At 44.1% G+C, this 21040-nt stretch overlaps 1 protein-coding gene across 1 annotated transcript; it reads right to left on the reverse strand.

Annotated features, from left to right (window-relative positions):
• Positions 1–7605: 7605 nt before the first annotated feature.
• Positions 7606–20990, reverse strand: ikzf4 (IKAROS family zinc finger 4). Its single transcript, XM_061774442.1, has 8 exons — positions 20893–20990; positions 17159–17219; positions 16998–17078; positions 16626–16913; positions 16371–16538; positions 14083–14238; positions 13838–13969; positions 7606–11768 (listed from the first exon to the last, which is right to left on the reverse strand). The coding sequence occupies exons 2-8, from the start codon at positions 17217–17219 to the stop codon at positions 10978–10980; spliced, it is 1677 nt and encodes a 558-aa protein (XP_061630426.1). The 5' UTR covers positions 20893–20990; the 3' UTR covers positions 7606–10977.
• Positions 20991–21040: the final 50 nt, after the last annotated feature.

Raw genomic sequence — 21040 nt, forward strand, 5'->3', positions numbered from 1 at the left:
TAGGGAGAAGCTACAGGGTCACCATACGTAGTCGAGGCAATGTCACAGATGAACAAGTGGTCGTTTTGGGAAGAAGCAGCATCAATTGAGTGGATGTATCTCCACAGGTGGGAGCAGCAAAGAAAATAGATATGAGATATTTCGTTCTCCTACTTGGATACATCTTTGATGCTCAAGGTGGGAACAAAAGATGGGTGGAGGGGGATTTAAGAAATAAGGGAGAAGGCAGAGTTCAAATGGCAAGCATGAGAGTGAGGTGGGGCAGTTGGAGAGTGAGAGAGTGGAGGAGGGTGCGTGGGGAAGGAGGGGTGGCACTGGGGCGATGCCTGTGGGAGTGCTGAGGAGTCAGTGATAATTAGCTCAATTAGTGACAAAGGCAGTGTAATAAATACCGACTTAGTGTCTGGGTCCCTGCTGGCCTCTCCGTGCGCAGCCTGCGATGTGGCCCTGGCCTGATGGACAATTCATTAAACTGACAAAATACCCCACCGTCCAGGCGTGACGCAGCGAGTTAGCACCCTACAGGCCCGGCTCATTGTTCTAATTGTCTGGGCTGGAGTCACTTTGTGGCCGCCTCCTACTTCACCCACCCCGCCTTTACACTCCAGCCTTCAGAAAACCAATGAAGTTAATGCCCCTACCTTAGTGTGTAAGTAGGTGATCGGCAGGTTTAGGGAAAAAAAAACAGTGAGAGTTCCTCGGGGTGGGGGAGGCGGTGGGATTAGCGAAGGGAGGTTGCCTGGGAGTGCTGGGAGCAGCTCCGATCGGAATGTAGAAGAGATGAGTCCAGAAGCTCGGATGTGGGACAAAGCGAGAGTTAATAAGGAAAGATTGAAGGGACTGGCGACAATGGGCCGCCACCCGAGTCGAGATGAAATTGCTTCCGAGGATTATTGAGAGATGGTGTGAGCTTTTTTGTGCGTGTGTGCGTGGGTGTAGGTGTGTGTGTGTGTGTGGTTGGGCATTTGTGTGTTTGTGCTGCAGTATGTATACAGAGTCAGGGGGAGAGCTGGATTGATGGCTGGCCCTCCGGTTGGGGAGCAGGGGACCAGCGGAGGCTAACCGGCTGTTCCCACAGTCTGTTCTACTGCAGCCACCTTTGACACACGGGCCTGCCAGGCGGCGAGCAGGCAGTCGTGGTGTGAAGGCCGGAGTCCAAAACAACAGAACTGTCACTGGACGACCAGAGGGGAACTGAGAGTGCGAGGAGGGAAAACAAATGAAGACATTTTCCCAAAATTGATGCTTTTGGTTTGAAATAAGCCATGAAAATAAGTGGGACAGTATTACCGGGAGATGACCGAGTCCCATCCACTGAACTGAGTGTGCCATTTTTATATCTAAAGGTGACTTTATGACTTGAGAAGTTGCTCGAGAAGTTGCATCACAGCAGTTTCACATTCCAATTCCAATTCCTCCCTGAATCAAAGAAGACTGTTTGCCTTTTGGGTGGAGCGGCCTCCAAATTGAAGGGGCAGATTAATTGAGATCATTCCGAATTTGATTCTGCTCGCCACACACCGCGGATGTGAAGGGAAGTGTGGGCAGAACCTATAGCAACTGGTCCAATTGACAATGGTAGTGTTGTGATTGAAACACTCAACACCCAAGTATTCATGGGGGAATTGTCTGGAGCCATTAAATGAGAAAAAAGATAAATGGATGGATGGATACAGTATATAAATAATAGATGGATAAAACACATCCGCCTCACAGTTCAGAGGTTGTGGGTTCAAATCCAGGCTACGGCCTTCCTGTGTGGCGTTTGCATATTCTCTCCATGCCCGCGTGGGTTTTCTCTGCGTACTCCACTTTCCTCCCACATTTCAAAAACATGCGTGGTGGGTTAATTGAAGACTGAAATTGTCCGTAGGTGTGAACGTGAGTGTCAATAGTTGTCTACAAACCCCAATTCCTATGAAGTTGGGATGTTGTGTAAAAAAAAAAATAAAAAAAAAACTGAGTGCAATGATTTGCAAATCCTTTTCAAACTATATTCAATTCAATACATGACAAAGACAAGATCTTGTTCAAATTGATAATGTTTTTTTTTTGCAAATATTCACTCATTGTGGATTTGATGCCTGCAACATGTTCCCCAAAAAGCTGGGACAGGGGCATGTTTACCACTGTGTTACATCACTTTTCCTTTTAACAACACTCAATAAGCATTTGGGAAGTGAGGCCACTAATTGTTGAATCTGCAATTCTTTCCCATTCTTGCTTGATGTACAACTTCAGTTGCTTAACAGTCCGGGGTCTCCGTTGTCGTATTTTCATAATGCGCCTCACATTTTCAACGGGAGACAAATCTGGACTGCTGGAAGGCTACTCTAGTACTTGCACTCTTTTACTATGGAGCCACGTTGTAGCATTGTCTTGCTGAAATAAGTAGGGACGTCCCTGAAAAACGCATTACTTGGATGGCAGCATGTGTTTTTCCAAAACCTGTATGTACCTTTCAGCATTAATGGTACCTTCACAGATGTGCAAGTTACCCATGCCATGGACACTAACACATCCCCATACCATCATAGATGCTAGCCTTTAGACGTTTTGCTAATGACAGTCCTGATTGTCACAAAGTCCATGATTTCCCAACATTTTAAATGTGGACTCATTAGATCATAGCAAACTTTTCCACTTTGCAGCAGTCCTTATCAGAGGTGCTCGGGCCCATAGAACCAGGCGGCGTTTCTGGGTCTTGTTGATACACAGTATGGCTTTCACTTTGCATGGTAGAGTTGTAACTTGCTTTTGTAGATATTGCGACAAACTGTGTCGACTGACAATGGTTTTCTGAAGTGTTCCTGAGTTATCCCAATTATAGCTTGAGAAACGTTGTTCTTAAACTGTTGGACTATTTGCTTATACAGTTGTTCATAAAGTGGTTAACCTCTCAACATCCTTGCTTATGAACAACGTCGCCTTTCGGGGATACGCCTTTGAGACTCAATCATGAGAGTCACGTGTTTCTAATTAACCTGTTCACCTGTGGAATATTCAAAAAGGTACCGGTAAGTGTTTTTTGAGCATTCCTCAAATTTCCCACTATTTTCTTGCCCCTGTTCCAGCGTTTGTCGAACATGTTGCAGCCATCACGTTCAAAAGGAGAGACTATTTGCAACAACAACAAAAAACAATAACATTCATCAGTTTGAACATTCAATATTTTGTCTTTGTAGTGTATTCAAATGATTATAGGTTGAAAAGGATTTGCAATTCATCGTCTTCTGTTTTTATTTATGTTTTACCCGGCATCCCAACTTCATGAGAATTGGGGTTTGTATATGCCCCTGCGATTGGCTGACGCACAGATCAGTGTGTACCTCACCTCTCACCCAAACTCAGCTGGGATAGGCTCCAGCATACCCACAACTCTAGTCAGGAGTTGAGAGAAGTACAGATAATGGATGGAGGATTTATTTGAATTGAATTTATTTTCACCAAAAACTCAATGTTTGCACACATACTTGGTGTGTGTGTGTATATCTGTGTGCGTGCGTGCGTGCGTGTACGTGCGTGTGCGGGCGGCAGCTGCAAGGCAGACCCAGTGCAGGAGAATGGTCCCCTAGCAACTGACCTTTTGGACAGATGGCAGTTCCAGAGTGAGAACCACGCATCATCACAATGGCCGTGGCTTCCTAACATCTCCATCACTTCATCATCCGGCGACCTGCCACAAGCGACCACACAAGAGAGGGAGCGTCGCCACTCACGGGGCATTGTGCTCCAGCTACAGGGATTCCACACACACGTCAATTCGGCTTCAACCGTTCCAAGTGTGGCGGGCCAAGCGACAAGGACGAAGATTGCGTTTGAGGAGGGATGTAGCCCAGCGTCGAACCGCAACATATCCGTTGTGAGGGTTTCTGTACTGAGGGAATCAGACTCGGGATGTGGATGGAGCACTCACGCACACTGAGCAATCCGTATGATATCTGTGGTCAGGCTCAGTGCCGTTGTGGCGTGAGGTAGAGAACAGGCTGTGCAGTGAAGGTGGGAGGGAATCAACCTGTATCCTTGTGTGTTTCGCAATCTCCATCGTTTGACTTTGTTGTTCACATGGCCAGGACCGCAACATGCCATCTTTGAGTCGACACACGGCACCAAGCCATGGTCTCTAATCTGCTCAACAGTACAGGGAACAAAAATATTTTGGGGGTTTTAATTAGGAGCTGTGTTTTACAGGAGGAGTGGCAAGGGTTCAGCACTGACACAGCATGGAGGAATGTTTATTTGCTGCACTTTAGGAGCCAAGTGGCTTGCAGGAACTATGACACATTCCTGTGTCACTAGCAGACGAACAACTGCACTCGCACGTTCACACGTAATGCACCTCTTCTCCCGATGCAACACTAGACTTTGCACCCATCTGATCGGATCGGCCGATAATTAGCATTTTATGCAGATTTTGCCCACGGGCTGCCAGTTGCCCTTCCCTGATCTAGATCATGAATGAGTGGCTGCATGGATGGACAGAGAGGCGGATGGATGAAGGAGTGGATAGAAGGATATAGGATGGACAGATTGTTGATATACCGTATCGATAGCTAGATAGATAAATGGAAGGATGGATGGATGATATCTAGATGACATAAATGCAAATGTACTCATTGAAGTCAACTTGGTGCGACAACATGGGCCTCCTTGACCACAAATGGCCAAGCCACGCATGTTTGTGTGTGTGCTTGCATGTGGCTGCACGCATGCTTCCTCCAGCAGTGAGCCCCATCCATTAATCCAGCCGATCTGGCAGACATTTCTTCTGGCAAGTCCTCTTTAAGGCCACGCAGTGACAGAGGGGACAGGCAACCGCAGGAGCCACACATCTTCCCAAGTGCACGCATGCCGGGAATGGCTTGCATAACACAATCGCGCCAGTCTTGCATTCTCCCCTTCGCTAAAACACGCATATTTTCCTGGTGTCACATTGTCCAACGTTACACTGCTTGCTCCCACCCGCTCTTGTCTGCGTGTAAAAGACACACACAGCCTTTTATCGCTAATGGGTTCCAGAGCCACAGAGATGCTACAAGCTCTGCCAGCTGTGTTTCAATACACGTTGCACCCTTAGAAAAATAAAACAAAAAAAGTTCACTCTGGTCTGGCCTCTGAATTTTCATCTTGGTTTAATACAGATTGCTGAGGCCACAAATGCTTGAATGTGTTAATTTGGGGAATTTGAATGTTATGCACTGCGGTGAAGACATGACCTCCTTAGAGGGGATTAGTTGGACTCACAACACAGTTTAATTCAGTAAACAAATGTTCTTTACATTTCTAGCAAGAAATATTGTGTAGGATGATGTAGCCTTGATGTTGGTGTACCACCGACTATCGGGCAGGCATGATTGTCTTGCAGGGGCGCAGATGGGATTTGGGAACTGGGGGGGACGGGGATCAAACTTATAAAAATAAAATATATTCATTCATTCATCACCCGTACCGCTTACCCTAGTGAGGATAATGCCAGCTTTCTTCGGGCGAGAGGCGGGGTACACCCTGAACTGGTCGCCAGCCAATCGCAGGGTGCATATAAACAAACAACAATTCGCACTCACATTGTCTCCTACGGGCAATTTAGAGTCTTCAATTAAGTTACCATGCAAGTTTTTGGGATGTGGGAGGAAAAAGCAGTACCCGGAGAAAACCCACACAGGCATTGGGAGAACATGCAAACTCTACACAGGCGAGGCTGGATTTGAATCCAGGTCCTCAGAACTGTGAGGCAGATTTGCTAACCAGTTGTCCACCGTGCCGCCAAAATACTCTGTTGTACTAGAGCGGCTCCAACTACCGGAGACAAATTCCTTGTGTGTTTTGGACATACTTGGCAAATAAAGATTATTCTGATTCTGATTCTGATTCTGATAAGACATATAATAAATATAATATAATATGATGTAAAATTTCATATTAAAACCATTAGAGAAATCTTAATGGATTCTTAAATGGAATGCCAATCACCCACCAAAACTTCATACCAATTACAAAATGTTTTATTTCAATATTTTGTGCATGAACTATAGTATAAACCAGTGAATCCCAATCCATCCAGTGAATCCCAATGATGAGAGATGATCAGTGCCAGAGGACATTTTCCAATTTCATTCCATTGTTTCAAAGTTTCGAAATTCCCACCATTTTCATTGATTCAGTGAACAAACAATTGTACATCTAAAATCCATTTTGAATGTAAGTGGACTGTGAATAGCCTTTCTATTAGCTTCCCAGCTGATGCTATTACCAGCAAGATATTCCCCATCCGTGGCCGCATTTAAGAGAAGTGTTTGCTCTTGTTTTCTATATGTATGATTTATTCATATTTATTAATTTAGCTTTTTATTAGTCAGTTTGCGGAGTTTGCATGTTCTCCCCGTGCCTGCGTGGGTTTTCTCCGGGCACTCCGGTTTCCTCCCACACCCTAAAAACATGCATTAAGTGCGAATGGTTGTTTGTTTCTATGTGCCCTGCGATTGGCTGGCAACCAGTTCAGGGTGTACCCCGCCTCCTGCCCGGTGACAGCTGGGATAGGCTCCAGCATGCCCGCGACCCTCGTGAGGAGAAGCGGCTCAGAAAATGGATGGATGGATAGTCAGTTTGCAAATGTTAGCAAAACTATAGGACCATGTCGTTTTGATAGTTTTCCAGTTTTTTTTTGTTGCATATATAACCTAACCCTCAAATATATATATATATATATATATATATATATATATATATATATATATATATATATATATATATATATATATATATATATATATATATATATATATGAGAAAACGAAAGATAGGCTCCTAGTGAGGATAAGCGGCACGGAAAATGGATAGATGGATGAAAACCGCCCTCAGATGAGAAAGGAGCTGTTGCATACGATGTGCTGCGTAAACTTGACTCGATTGTCATCTAGTGGTCAAAGACTGGCACTACACATTATAAACGTGGAAAATTGTAACATGGAGAACATACCAAACAAATTCTCCCGCTTAGTTCCTGCAACTGTTGCCGGGTGTCTTTGCCTTTTATCCCTCAACAATTTTGAGACGTTTCCACCCAGCAACCATACCCGTGGAACGCAACTCCCTGATCACGTGACGCTACATAGACCTCTTTTACCATTTAGAAATTTGATATCATCATGTGCCGCGGTGTCATGCCATGTATTAAGAAGTAACTATATCATGCTGTACAGTTTGCTGACTAAGTATTTGTATTTATTTTTATTTTGCTTTGTTCTAATCTGCTGTCTGCTGCCAGATCGGCCTTGCAAATGAGAATCTCTTCTCAATTGCCTGACCTTGATAATATATATATATATATATATATATATATATATATATACACACACACACACACACAATGACGTAACACGTACATATGGGTGGCCAAAACTCAGATGGCACCACAAGTGAACAAACACTTGAGAAAACGGGAAATGGCTTTAAATTGTGTCACAAAATGAAAGAAAGAAACAAATAAATGACACATACAGGCAGTTATTTAACAACTTTCCAGTCAAATTTGAATGTGCAAGCATGCTGTAAGAAAGCACTTTAACAATAAACGTAACTTTATTTAACAGTAAAAAGTTTGCAGAATAGCAAGGGCAACACATTTGTAACTGCAGAAACATCTTGGAAAGCAGCAGGAGCTTTTGAAGTGATGAGGCAGTTGAACATGTTGAACTTTGAGGTAAAGTGTTTTCGTCATGTAACAACACAAACAAACTATCATAAAACAACAACAAAGTCCACACAGGGAGACACAAATGCCTCGTTTTTCACTTAACTTCACATTTGTAAAAATAGTTCACAATTCAGGTGAAAGCTGGGTGACAACCGGTTACATATGCTGTGTTCCATTCACACACTTTTTTTTCTCTGTTTCACAAACCAAGTGCAGTTTTAGCTTTTTTTTTTTCTTTTTTTCGTCAAACCATCTCAAGTACATTCTGAAATAAAAAAATGAATTTCAACTATTAAAGCAGCAAACCCACAATAACAAGTCAAGAATACTGAGTTTGGTCTCATTCGTGTTCCCAAAATCAACATGAACAGAAAAGTCACTGTACTGTAGCAATAAGGTATTTGGGTGCTAGAAAGAAGCAGGAGGTAACATATCTCGTCCGCTTGAGGAATATGCTGGATAAGATTTGGAATATAGCTGATTAAATACACCGAGGCTGAAAGAAGCAACACTAAATGGACGGCCGCGAGTGAAACTCAACATAACCCAACTTTAACTGCTAAACAATTACCATGATGCCAATTAAAGATCTCCATACACTCAGCTTCAGGTGCCTTAACATAAGAGTTTTAGTTGAAATTATATTCAATTCTCAGTCACACACTGCAGCAAACTTGAGTGTGATAACTAGTGCAACATGGTGGGAATCTGAGAAAGGCCGTCTGTTACAAATGACATGACCGTCATTGTGAGGATTCGGCAGTTATTTCAGTGCAGGAGAACGAGCACAACAATGTAAAGCCATCAAGTGCTTTGGAAAAGACTTGTCATATACAAGCGGGGGACTCTACGGGTGCTGTAGAAGCGCCCCCGGGCTATCTTGGTCAGGGTTTTCCTTTTAAACCTCATGGCTCATGGTCTGATCTGCACCAGTATTCCAAGGTCCACTTTAAGATCCAAAATCCTACGCAATCTACTGTACGTTCGCACTTTAGCTTCTTTTCACGGAATTCCCGCAATGCAACTGGCTCCGGAGCCAGTTTCTGACTTCACACACTGTAAACAAGTTGTATTTAAGGCAGTCCTCTTTAGCTTTTATCCTCTGACAAATGTTCCCCCCAATCCCAGAGGCACAACACTCTCAGTGCATATAAAGCTTACCTGACACACTTCACTAAACGCTTTCCTACACCACGAAACTAAGCTCTTCGGGCCATATTCTCCCATTTGTGCAAAATCTTTTTGTTTTTTTTTGTTTTTTTTTGAATGCGCCCCCTCCAGGTGCGTGCATTCTCCCGTCAAGACTTATAACCCTGCCACCGTGCGTAACCGGGAAATTAGCAAGCGCCTAGAGGCGTGACCAGTGTTGAGAAAATTACTTTGGAAATGTAGTTAGTTACAATCACAAGTTACCCTGTTGAAAATATGTCAATTAATATAACTAATTACATTTGATTACATTTTGAGTACTTAATTTTGAATGACTGCATCCACAGGGCTGCGATTGGCTGGCAAACCAGTTCAGGGTGTACCCCGCCTCCTGCCCGGTGACAGCTGGGATAGGCTCCAGCACGCCCGCGACCCGCGTGAGGAGAAGCGGCTCAGAAAATGGATGGATGGATGGATGGATGGATGCATCCACAGGGTCCTTAGGTCTTTCCTAAACAAAGTGGATTAAATTAACCACATATTTGTTGTTGGCACAAATAATAAACTGATTACAAAACATGATCAAATCCATCCATCCATCCATCCATTTTCTGCACCGCTCATCCACACGAGGGTCGCGGGCCTGCTGGAGCCTATCCCCGCTATCTTCGGGCGAGAGGCGAGAGACAAACTCATCAATTGCACCAGAAGATGGAACTTCGAGGTCATATTTAGAAAAATATGGCATGTTTGAGACTACATTTGGCACATGACCAAATAGAGCCAATCACAAGCGTCAGCTTTCGAAGGAGGAAGTGACACGGGAAAAAAATCTGAGCTTTTGCAGCTATTTTGCAAATGTTAACGAAAATTGTAATCGTGGAAATTTCAAAAAGCAACTGTAATTTAATTACACATTTTCTCCCAGTAATTAATGGATTTTAATGACATACATTTTGTAATTAAATTACATGTAATTAGTTACGACCCAACACTATTGTTGATCCTGTAAAGTCTCAGCCTGGCTGGAAAGGATGGAGCATGGGGTTTTCCTGAGACGTGTGACTGCCATAGAAATCTATTTGGAAAATGTAAATCTGAAATTAACTTCCGTAGTGGACGTGTCGTCGCCAGTGAGACGTGGGAACTCCTCGTCTAACATGCTACACTTTGAAGGACCGTGTGTTTTTTTATTTTGTATTATCCATCCATCCATCGTCCGTAGCGCTTTATCCTCACAAGGGTCGGGGGGCGTGCTGGAGCCTATCCCAGCCATCTTCGGGCGAGAGGCGGGGTACACCCTGAACTGGTTGCCAGTATTTTTTGCTTATTAATATGATATAATGTGTTGACGTTCGGACATCGGTGTAGGTACACATTATAGCTGTTGGACAGTCGGTGAGCCAGGTGTGTCCTAATCGTCAGCAGAATTCAGCCGTCACCAGGCCGTTGACAGCAGCTAACGGAATCAAAATGTGCAAGATGATGTTTCACCATCACAGGGCGCTAGACTTACTACAGCCTCTAGAGTGCAGAAGAGGAAAAGTGCTTAAGTCCACGGGAAAGTGCGTCATGCTGCATGCAGATTGAAATGAGAGAACGCCCACATTTTGGATTGCACCGCCCACAGTGTGTACCTGGCACAAGGCTGCGTAAATGACAGATTTGAGTTGATGGGAGAGTGCGCGCAGCCAGAAAAGCACACAGGAGAATATGACCCTTAGTGCGTACTAGGCACGGCGAACACAATTCTTCCAATGTAAACACGGTGCTTTCTGTTCTGCCTGTGCACAACAGGCCATTTCATAGAGCAACTCAGAAGATGGCTAGTCAAGATTTTTCAGCACCTGTTTCCCTTCATTTTTTTAGTTTGGAGGAAGTCCCCCAAGAAGGCACTTTTGAAGCAAAATCACATTTTGCCAGATGATTCAATAAGAGAGTGCAATCAATCATATTACGTAATTTGCCACCATAAACCTTTAAACGCTGCTCTCGGAAGATTCTTCACCCACTTCTACTTCAGTTGAATAGATAACAATACAATTTCAAATTCTTAATTTTAAAGCATGATCTGGTGCAGAGCAAACATGAGCCCACAACGGTTCCAGCAACCCCTCCCACCCCTACCCGCTCTCCTTAGGACAGCAGGTGCTCTCCCCGACTCATGTGCGAGGAAAACTCGTAGCGGTCCCGGCTGCGGTAGCCACAGATGTTGCACTCAAAGGGCTGGTGAAAGCCATGACAGCCCATGTGAATGGTGAACATGACGTGATCCAGGAAGAGGATGCGGCAGTGGCGGCAGTGAAAATAGCGCACGGGCTGGCCGTCCCTGTCCAACACCTGCACTTTCTCCCTGGAGGGGAGCGGTGAACCAGCGATCCTCTTCACTGGTGTGGGGGGTGAAGGACACACCCTGTCCCATTCTGGGTCCGTCTCTTTGGCCTGGCTGAGACGAGTGGTGGAAAGGCTGTGGGGCTGCGCTAGGGTTTGGTAGTGGAGATGCTGGTTGTTGTTGGAGGTACGTGTGTGGACTGCAGCCCTTGTGCTGAGGTCTTCTGCTGTGCTCTCGGTGTCTGTAGAGTCGGGACATCCGTTGGGTGAGGTTGTGTGGCTATGAACTGAAGGGTGAGCTTCACATCCTTCACCTGCTTCTTGACCAGATAGGCCAAGAGAAACCATTGAGAGTCCACCCGGGGCTCCTTGAGGAGGTACATTACTGTTAGTGGAGTCCATAATGGTGTTCAGCTCAGACAAGAAGGCAGGATGGAGGACACTGCTTCCACGTTTGCTGCTGGAGTCTTTTAGTTTTTTTCCACTCGAACCAGTGGAGTCACCAACTGGCTGGGGGTTCAGATGCTCGCCTTCCCTCTCGGAACCAGACGACAAATCACAAGGGACTTCAAGCAGGTCAAGATGGGTGTGCTTGTCTGCTGGGAACACCAGACACTAGTGAAAGTCAATGCACCAACTTTATAACACAATGTGTTCCCCTGCATGTGATGTTGAAAGTGAATGGCTAAAGTAATCATATTTTTTTTAAAGTATCTCCATTACCTGTTTAGCCAAGTCTGCTGAGCCACTCTGTGATTTATTTTGGTAGTGTCATGTGTGTGTGTTCTGGTTGTTGTCTTCCCCCTTTCTCGTACACACCTGCTCCTGAGAGCATCTTCCCCACCTGTGCCTCGTTTACCCTAATTACCCCTTGCATTTATCCTCGTGTCTCATTCTTTCTGGTCGCCAGTTCGTTGTAACTTGTTGTCACGTTCCAGCATTCCTTGTTTGCACGTCACCGACTCCTAGTAAGACTAGACCCTGCTCCGATTATTGACCTTGCCTCTTTGCCTCAAGTTGTTTGGATACTGTTGCCTTTTCGGATTGCCTGCCTGTGTACCGACCTCTGCTCGTTTATTAAACCACTCTTTTGTGAAACTCTCCATTTGTATTGGAGTCGTGCATTTTTGGGTCCTGTCCTCTGTTCCGTTCATGACAGGGAGGTTTCTACTTCCTGCTTTGTGTTCCATTAGGATTTCTAGGTTAGCACTCTCAGTCGGCATCAAGCAACTTTTTGTGAACAAAGGGCTTGGGCTAGTGACTGATGTCGTGCGTTTAAGTCTGTCCATTTGTGCGCTTTGACATGGGGGAACACCGAGTGACGATATACACTGCTATTTTAGCTTCTTGCGATGGCTGCCGACTGGCTAGCTGCCATATGCTTGTCACATGTAATCAAAAGTTAGAACGTTCTACTGTACTGAATGTGTGCGTTGATTTGCATTAGAGCTGGATTTCAGTCTTGTCTGTGTGTATGTGTGTCCTGCCGCGAAACATATTTTATGCTTAGCTGCCCCTAATGGTGCTCTCCCTCACCTCTGCCTTGTCATCCCTGATGATGTCATTTATTTAACCTCGTCTCATTCTGTCTCGTTGCCAGTTTGTTGTACTTCACCGTCATGTTTCAGTATTTGATTTATCATGCCACTGACTCTAGCAAGCTCTGACAACCTGTTCATTTTTTTTTTGGGGGGGGGGGGGGGCCTTGCCTCATGTTTTTGATACCTTTACATCCGCTGCCTTAATTACCCATATATCGAACCCAACCTGTTTGTTAAACAGTGTGTTTTGGGGAATTTTATAGGGGTTATGCACACGCACCCAAAGCCCTTCCTACCAGTTCAGGTCAATGACAAGTCCTACAGCAGCAGACCGGGACAAAGCAACTGTAGAAATATTAAAAGTCTAGAAAGTCTTCAAGACCCAATATGACTGTATGCCATCTTTAGGCTTTGTTCGTGTTTACATATAATCATATTTGTACAAATAAATTAATCAACCCATAGTTGTCGCAGTTATCACAGTCGCAGTTGGTTACTTGACATTCCGCATGACCCCTATTCACCTCGAGTGTTGCATTTGTCTTCTCATAATGTCCAAGACATTTTATCTCAGCGTAAGCGTTTTTACAGTCATGAGCTTCAGCTGCAAAGCCACCGGGCACATCCCCAAGTTGCGGATTGGGGGAATCCAATAAAATGGAAAGCTGCGAAATAAGTGGTCTAAGGCCCACGAATAAGCAGTCGCAAACAACTGGACTGCTCTCGGACTGGGGTACTGAACCTGTAGGTCCACCCACCATCGCAACAGTTCGCCGGGTGAACACCGAATCAAGAGGAAGAGAGACTTTGTTTTATTCTTGTGTGACAGTTGATGGTAAAAAAAATTTTTTTGTGTTTATCACTCCTGCTCCTTGCTGGTCTTTAAAGTTAAGAGAATGTTTAAAGAGCATGTCACAGTTAAAATATTAGATGGATTAACTTGTAACTTGCTTGTACTTGTACAGCAGTTAATAGGAAAACATTGCCTGCAAAGTTAATAAAGGTTTTACGATGGCGATGGAGCTGGAAGTATTGCAAAAATAATAGCATGGAATATGTAACAATTTTTAATATAGTACTGCACAAATAATGACTATTATATGAAAGCAAAGAAGAAAACGTACCCAGAAACCTCTGTGGCGTTGACCTCTTGCGCTTGGTAATGCTACCAGCTAATCTATCCGCAAAACGCGGTTTCTCATTTGGCATGTCCAGTGTCGGTTTAGCCATTGTCTCCATTTTTAGAGACTGATCATCTGGAAACAAATATCATAATGACTTTTTGGCATGAGTATCCATGAATAATTGAATGTACTTACATTACCTATCATGCAGGGACTTTTTGGTTGGTGTTTTTGCGGTGTCTTACCCTGTTGTACCGTCTTTGTGTTGACTGCTGCCTCCTGGTCCTGGCTCTTGGGAAAACTGTGGCATTGGTCAAAATGATCCTCCAATGTGCTCTGTTGTTTGTAGCTACGACTACAGTAGATGCACTTGAAAGGCTTTCCCCCCAGTGGTGAAGGATCTGCAATTAAAGAAATCCTCACCCAATGGTCAAATGACCTGTAACCAAGATGATGGATCGTAAAATAATAGCAAAGTATGTAAATCTGAACCCTTATATTGCGTGTCATTTCTGGGAAAATGGTACATCATGCACTCATAGTTTCATGTTCAAAATATTTCCGTGGTGCCCCTTTAAAAAGTAAAATGGAAATTATTTTACTGGGTTTTTATTTGTTGTTAATTTAGCGAGATGCATTTTCACATTCACAAACAATTGGCCTGGAACCCACCATCGCAACATTACAGTAATATACAGCAAAGTGACGTAAATTTGCGAAATCCAGTTTGTAAGAAGCGTTCCTCTGAAAAGAACCATTATGCAAACACCTGTTCGAGTGTGGACGAATGCTGACAAATCAAGCAGGATTGCACAAACTGCTAAATGTCCTATTTTGCAATGTGCTTAACATTCTGGTGAGTAATAACTACTTCCTCTGAGCTTCAACAGTGGAGTGAAGGGGCATTTTTGGATGAAACATTACTTCCACCACTTACTGTTTGATTATCAGCACATTGTATGTTATTAAAAAAAGGAAAAAGCAAGAATTCTGCCTTTACAAAGATGATAATGTTCAAGTTCACAAAATTTTGGGAAATACTCGTAAATTCAAAATTTTAATTGCACCGCATCATATTGTAAACTGTAGCAAATATCTTGACTCTCTCATGTAGCTAAATTACAAATAGACTAGATATAGATTAGATAGCTTGGATGTTATAATTTTAAATATCAAAATCATCGCTTAGTATTGTGCAGTGCACTGTGACACTATTGCAAACTAGGATGCCAAATACAATAATAAACATGTTCTTAGATTAATACCTTTATTATAGTGTTTCTCAAAAGCGAGCAATCTACTCTCTTAGATCTCCTAAGATTGTGCAAGCAGCCATAATGTTGATGTGTTTGCTTTTTAATGTTGAACCAAAGTAATTTTCGTGTTTTGTTTCTAAATATATTAAACATGTTTGAAGGTAAGTCCTGAAAACATGTGCAAAGACATGGAACAATTTCATACTGAATTGTTGAGATATAGCTTAAAACTCTTTCTGACCATCTCAGCGGGCCAGATTTTGGGGACGGGGCTAAAAACTAGCCCCATGACGAAAGCGGGCTGGGGAAAAAAAACTTTCTGGCATGAGGCCCCCCCCCTTATTATATAATAAGGAGTGTCCGTGGATGGCTATTTGCCAGAATTGAAAGAAGAATTTTATTCTTCTTTCCCTTTCGGCTTGTCCCGTTAGGGTTCGCCACAGCGCACCATCCTTTTCCATGTAAGCGTATCTTCTCCATCCTCATCTCTACCACCAACTCCCCTCATGTCTTCCTTCACAAAATCTATCCACCTTCTCTTAGGTCTTTCCTGAAGCTTTCGTACATGGCAGCTCCATCCCCATCATCCTTCTGCCACCACTCAATATCTCTCCTCTGGATGTGTCCAAACCATCAAAGTCTGCTCTTGCTAACTTTGTCTCCAAAACATCTAACCTTAGCAATAAGAGCTTGGCCTATTTCTAGCACAACTACATCGCGCAGTTAGCCATCAAGCTATGCCAACCACCCGAAAAAGGCATCTTCCCTGAAGTGTTTTGTGTTATTTGGGCTAGTGTCTCTGTTGCGGTGACCCACACGTGGCTCACGCAGCGAGCTAACGGCGAGTTAGACGGCTTCACTGTGAAGTGGCCTTCTACTGGCGGCTAGGCTAGTACGTATTAGCCGCTAGTGGGCTTGTGGATTGGCGTTGGCTCTGTCCAATACGCTACAGCCTTGCTCCATGCGCCATGCTAGATTCACACAGGAGAGACACTTAAGGGAAAGCTAACTGTTTATTACGTTCACTAGCCTGAAGATAACTCGGATAGGGTTCAGCACGCCTTAGTGAGGATAAGCGGTACAGAAAATGGATGGACGAATAGCCCAGCGGCCTTATTTTTCAATATTTCAGAGCCTTATTTTGCATTCATGGTGACTTTTTTTATTCATTCAAATTTGGAAGGCGTTTTAAAAACACTCTCCTCTGTGGTGCGTCAAATTTACCCGACATTTTCTTGATAGCGAGTGTGTGGTAGCGCTAGTTCTCCCCAATGTACCTGCATGTGTCCGTAGGTGTCCAGCTAGGGCGTCCCTCCTCCGGCAAGCATAGTTGCAAATGGGGCATTTGAAAGGTTTCTCTCCAGAATGCAACTTGATGTGGCGTAACAAGTTGCCCTTTTGCGTGAAGGAAGCTCCACATTGGTTACACTGAAAAGGCCTCTCACCTAAGAACAACACATTGGGGCATAAAAGCCTTCAAACACAATGCCCGTTACGTTCATAAGCGCTAACCGTTCACCGGGTCTCGTCACCTGTATGGCTTCGCTTGTGCACCATCAGCACATTAGGTCCAATGCAGATGATCCCACACACATCACATTGGAGCTTTCCACTCGGAAGTCGGATGGGTCCAGGCGAAGCAGTTTTCGAAGGGGCCAACTCACCGTAAAGATTCTTTTGTTCGAGCCCAGCATGGTCTGCACTCCCTTCTTCCATTAGCTCTACTCTGTCATCCCCAATTCCTCTATCTCCGAAAGCCCCTCTGTTGTTTGGCTGCGGTGATTTATCTCCACTGCACAGCTCCGCCTTGATGGAGTTTGCTGTGAGGGAAAAATCAGACTTCATTCCTACATACATTTAGGGACAATGTCAAAACAGCCCGTGGGAGAAAGTTGAAGACTAACCCGTAAAGGAGCAACGGGTCAAGGACTGTTGACTATTAGGGCTGTAAAAGTCCTGCTCTGTCGATAACTCTTGACCATTGCCTGAATGAGACAGTAAAGTCAAAGTTTGCTGTCCGGACACAAAAAAAGGAGTCTATATTTAATTTCTTAAATAAACATACCTGATGCATGAGAGCAACCATTGCAGTCATCAGCATTCATTCTTTCACCAGATGCCTGCATCTGCACAAAGGAAGACCAAAGACTTTCTGGCATATCCAATTTGAATTATACATTGTGGTTTGCATTCTACAAACCATTTCAAACACTTGCATCTTTCAGTTTTTTTGAAGTTTTCTGTTTGAAGTGTTCATAACAAGGTTAGGGGTTGGCCTCCACTATTTAAAAGTACAATCAGCTGCAAATGAATATTAGCTCCTCCGCCAAATGAGGAGTTAAAACTACATTCAGATGATAATGATAATAATAGTCATTAATAACTTAGATCTGCGATTGGCTGGCAACCAGTTGAGGGTGTACCCCGCCTCCTGCCCGATGATAGCTGGGATAGGCTCCAGCACGCCCGCGACCCTAGTGAGGAGAAGCGGCTCAGAAAATGGATGGATGGATGGATAACTTAGATCATATTAGATTAGATGAGATTAATATAGCACCTTTCACGTAACCCAAGGCCACTTTACAAAAAATGGACAGACAAAAAAAAACAAAAAACTGAAACGACGACACTAAGCATCAAAGGCTGTGTGAGTATTTGTTTGAAAATGTCCGGCGATGGGGCGTTGCAGATCTCAGAGGGGAGAGAGTTCCAGAGGGTAGGGGCTGCCATGCTAAAGGCTCTGGCCCCAAACGTCCGCAGGCAGGTGCGAGGGTTGGAGAAGAGACCAGAGTTGGAAGACCTCAGGTCCCGGGATGAGGTGGAAGGAGCTCCAAAAGGGACGGGGGCAAGCGCATGGAGGGATTTGTAGGTGAGGAGCAGGATTTTGTAAGTGATGCGCTACTTGACCGGGAACCAATGGAGATGGATGAGTGTGGGAGTCATTAGCTGTCAGGGCTTGGCTGGGTAGCCTGAACAGGACTGAGGTACCGTAGTTTAGGCAGGGATGAGGGTCTTGGCAATGGAAGTCTGCAGAAATTTTGAAGGTGGAAAAAGGCAGATTTTGTGATGGATTTGATGTAGGAGTGAAAGGAGTGAGTGGAGTCCAGGATGACGACCAGGTTTCGGATTTCAGGCTAGGGACAACCTGCACCGTCATAAATCACTTGAGCACATATTCACACACACACATGCATACACGCACACAATGTTATCATTTCCTTTAATTATGGGTAAAACACAAGCTGTCTTGCCAGAAAACAATTTGACAAGAGGCAATCTATTGAACAAAGTGAAAGTACAGGTAACTGTTGTGCAAGCAGCATGTGTTTGAAATTCCTCTTTTGTAGAATAATCAAGGAGAAAATCCTCTCTTTATGTTTATATATATATATACAAAGAGCTATTTACATGATATAAACAAAAAGAAACTCAGATCCAGTAAATTTCCATAATCAGGACATTCCCACCAGCTCCCCAGCCAGCTTTTGTAGCCCACTTGGGAATGTCCTCGGATAAGACAAATAATAGCTTGCTGCTTTTAGACATCTCAGAGAGGTTACACCAGAGTTACAGAACAATAAAAGAATACATTAGAAAGGAAATGCATTAAACCTTATAAATGTTAATAGAAGTCATTTGATCAACTCACGCACCAAAATCAAATCGTCTGGCTCAGTCCTCACGGTTGTTTTTCCCTGCTTCAGTCCACTTCTGTCTAGCATTCTGGCACCGCCTGAATTAAGTCTTGATCACACTTTGCCACATTTGTTCAGACAAAATAAGCGTACTCTTTCAAGTTGCACTGATAGACCCCTCTGCCTTTTGATTGAATCTTGCTATTTAACAAGTCGTCTTTCATTGTTGATTTGTTTACATTTTATTCAATTGGTGAACACAGGTAGTAGCAGTAAATGTGCAACTGGAAGTGATTAGAGTGGAGGTTGTCTGATGTCGAAGGGAAAGGGTTTCTTGACTATCAAGTATCATTTTTTTTTTCAAGAACAACAGTAAAGCTGTTCGCACATTCATTTTAGTCAATTGTTTTTTCCAGGTCTGAACAAAATCATTCATCCGACAGCTGCAACAATGCTGCTGCTCGAGTTGTTGTTGATATAGGAAACTGGACCACATCACACAGGTGCTAAAATTTCTACACTGGCTTCCTGTGACGCAAGGAACATATTTCAGAATATTGGTGATGGTCTACAAAGCTCTAAATGGCCTTGGATCTGAATATATTCAAAGGTTTATTGGTTCCCTAAGAGACTTCCAGCAACAAAGTAGGCTAATGCAGCATTCGGTTTTTAGGTTTCTCAATTTTCCATCCATCCATTTTCAACACCGCTTATCCTGGTTAGGGTCGCGGGACGCTGGGGCCTATCCCAGCTGACTTTGGGGCGAAAGGCGGACTACACCCTGAACTGGTCGCCAGTCAGTCGCAGGGCACATATAGAGACGGACAACCATTCGCACTCACATTCACACCGTCACTGAGTGGGAACTGAACCCACGCTGCCTGCACCAAAGTCAGGCCAGTGTTTCTCAATTTTCCGAAACACCTGAGATCTGCTCGAAATGTCAGTATCTTTAAATCTGGCCTGAAAATGATATTGTTCATGTCTGCTTTTTCATACGTAAAAATATGGTATCTTGATTTGATTTCACGATATTGCTTTTATTTTAGCTTTATAATCCATGTGTTCTGCCATTTAACCATTTTGTTTCTTTGTATTTTCATTTGTTATGCTTTTATGTTGTGATTTTATCTTGATTTTCATCTTTTCTTTGAATATTTTTTGGTAAGTGTTATTTCCTTGCCTCTATGGATTTTCCTTATATTTGATTGGTGCTATATCAATTAACGTGCCTTGCCTACCCGAACAGTTCCGTATCCCAGAAGTGTGGCCAACTTTTGACGTACACTGTGATAATTATGGTTACTTTGCCTTTATTATTTGGGCGGAAATTTCTAGATGTTTGCTGGCTCAGAATCTGCCATGTAGAAACCAAGTCTAACCAGACGCTGACAGCAAATTTGGCTGCAAATTTATTCAAACACGGGAAATGCCATTCAACTTATTCAGACCATATATTTGTGAATGTGTTCAGCCTTGGAGGAGGTTTTGTTACATTATGTCACTGTAAGGCGATGGAAAACGCCGTTCCTTGTGCACACACAAAAAAAAATGCATGGCTGGATATGGTTGTGCGAGGAGAAACGTGAATTTGCTGCCTCTGGCCGCTTGTAGAGCAACAGGCGTGGATGGAGACGCGCCAGTCACACCAGGGCACGGCTGGCTGGCTGGTAGGGTGGGTGGCTGTGGGGGGGGGGGGGGGGGAGACGCTCTCTTGCGCCTACCCTTGACTGACAATCGTTCATCTCGGCGGGAGGGCGACCGTGCGCTTTATTTTTCCAAACAACTACCCGGCCTCTGCAGACATGTTGTTCCACTTGTTTGAGCCTCTCGGTGCGTGATGTTATGTTACGTATGGCAGCTAGACGCTAAAAACGGCGGCGTGTCCCACGATTCACACCAATGTTGACGGCCCCCCGCGCACGCATGCGGCTTGTCATTCAGCATCGAGCGCATTCAACTCACTGTAGGCGCTGCCATGCAATGTTTCGACAATGTTTCTCGCGCGCCGTTGCTATGGCAGCAGAGCACACGACAAATGGCATTCACCCGCGTTCAACTCCCGCGGAAAAAAAAAAAAAAGAAAATTCTTGACAATTCTAGTCGACGGATGCTCTTCTAGTGTTAGCGAGAGCACAGCTAAGTCCACAAAGCGCCTCCTTACCTGGCCACGCCTGGTTCTTTCCCTCTTTTTAAGTGTCTGCAGCGGTTTGTTTTCAAAGCGACGGCAGCATCTCTCGGGTTTTTTTTCTTTTTTTTCTCTTTTTTTTTTTTTTTTACCTGAGAACCCCAAACAACTTCCGGGCAACAGA

Source organism: Phyllopteryx taeniolatus, chromosome 1 (genome assembly GCF_024500385.1).
Source record: "Phyllopteryx taeniolatus isolate TA_2022b chromosome 1, UOR_Ptae_1.2, whole genome shotgun sequence".
In the NCBI taxonomy this organism is placed as follows: Eukaryota; Metazoa; Chordata; class Actinopteri; order Syngnathiformes; family Syngnathidae; genus Phyllopteryx; species Phyllopteryx taeniolatus.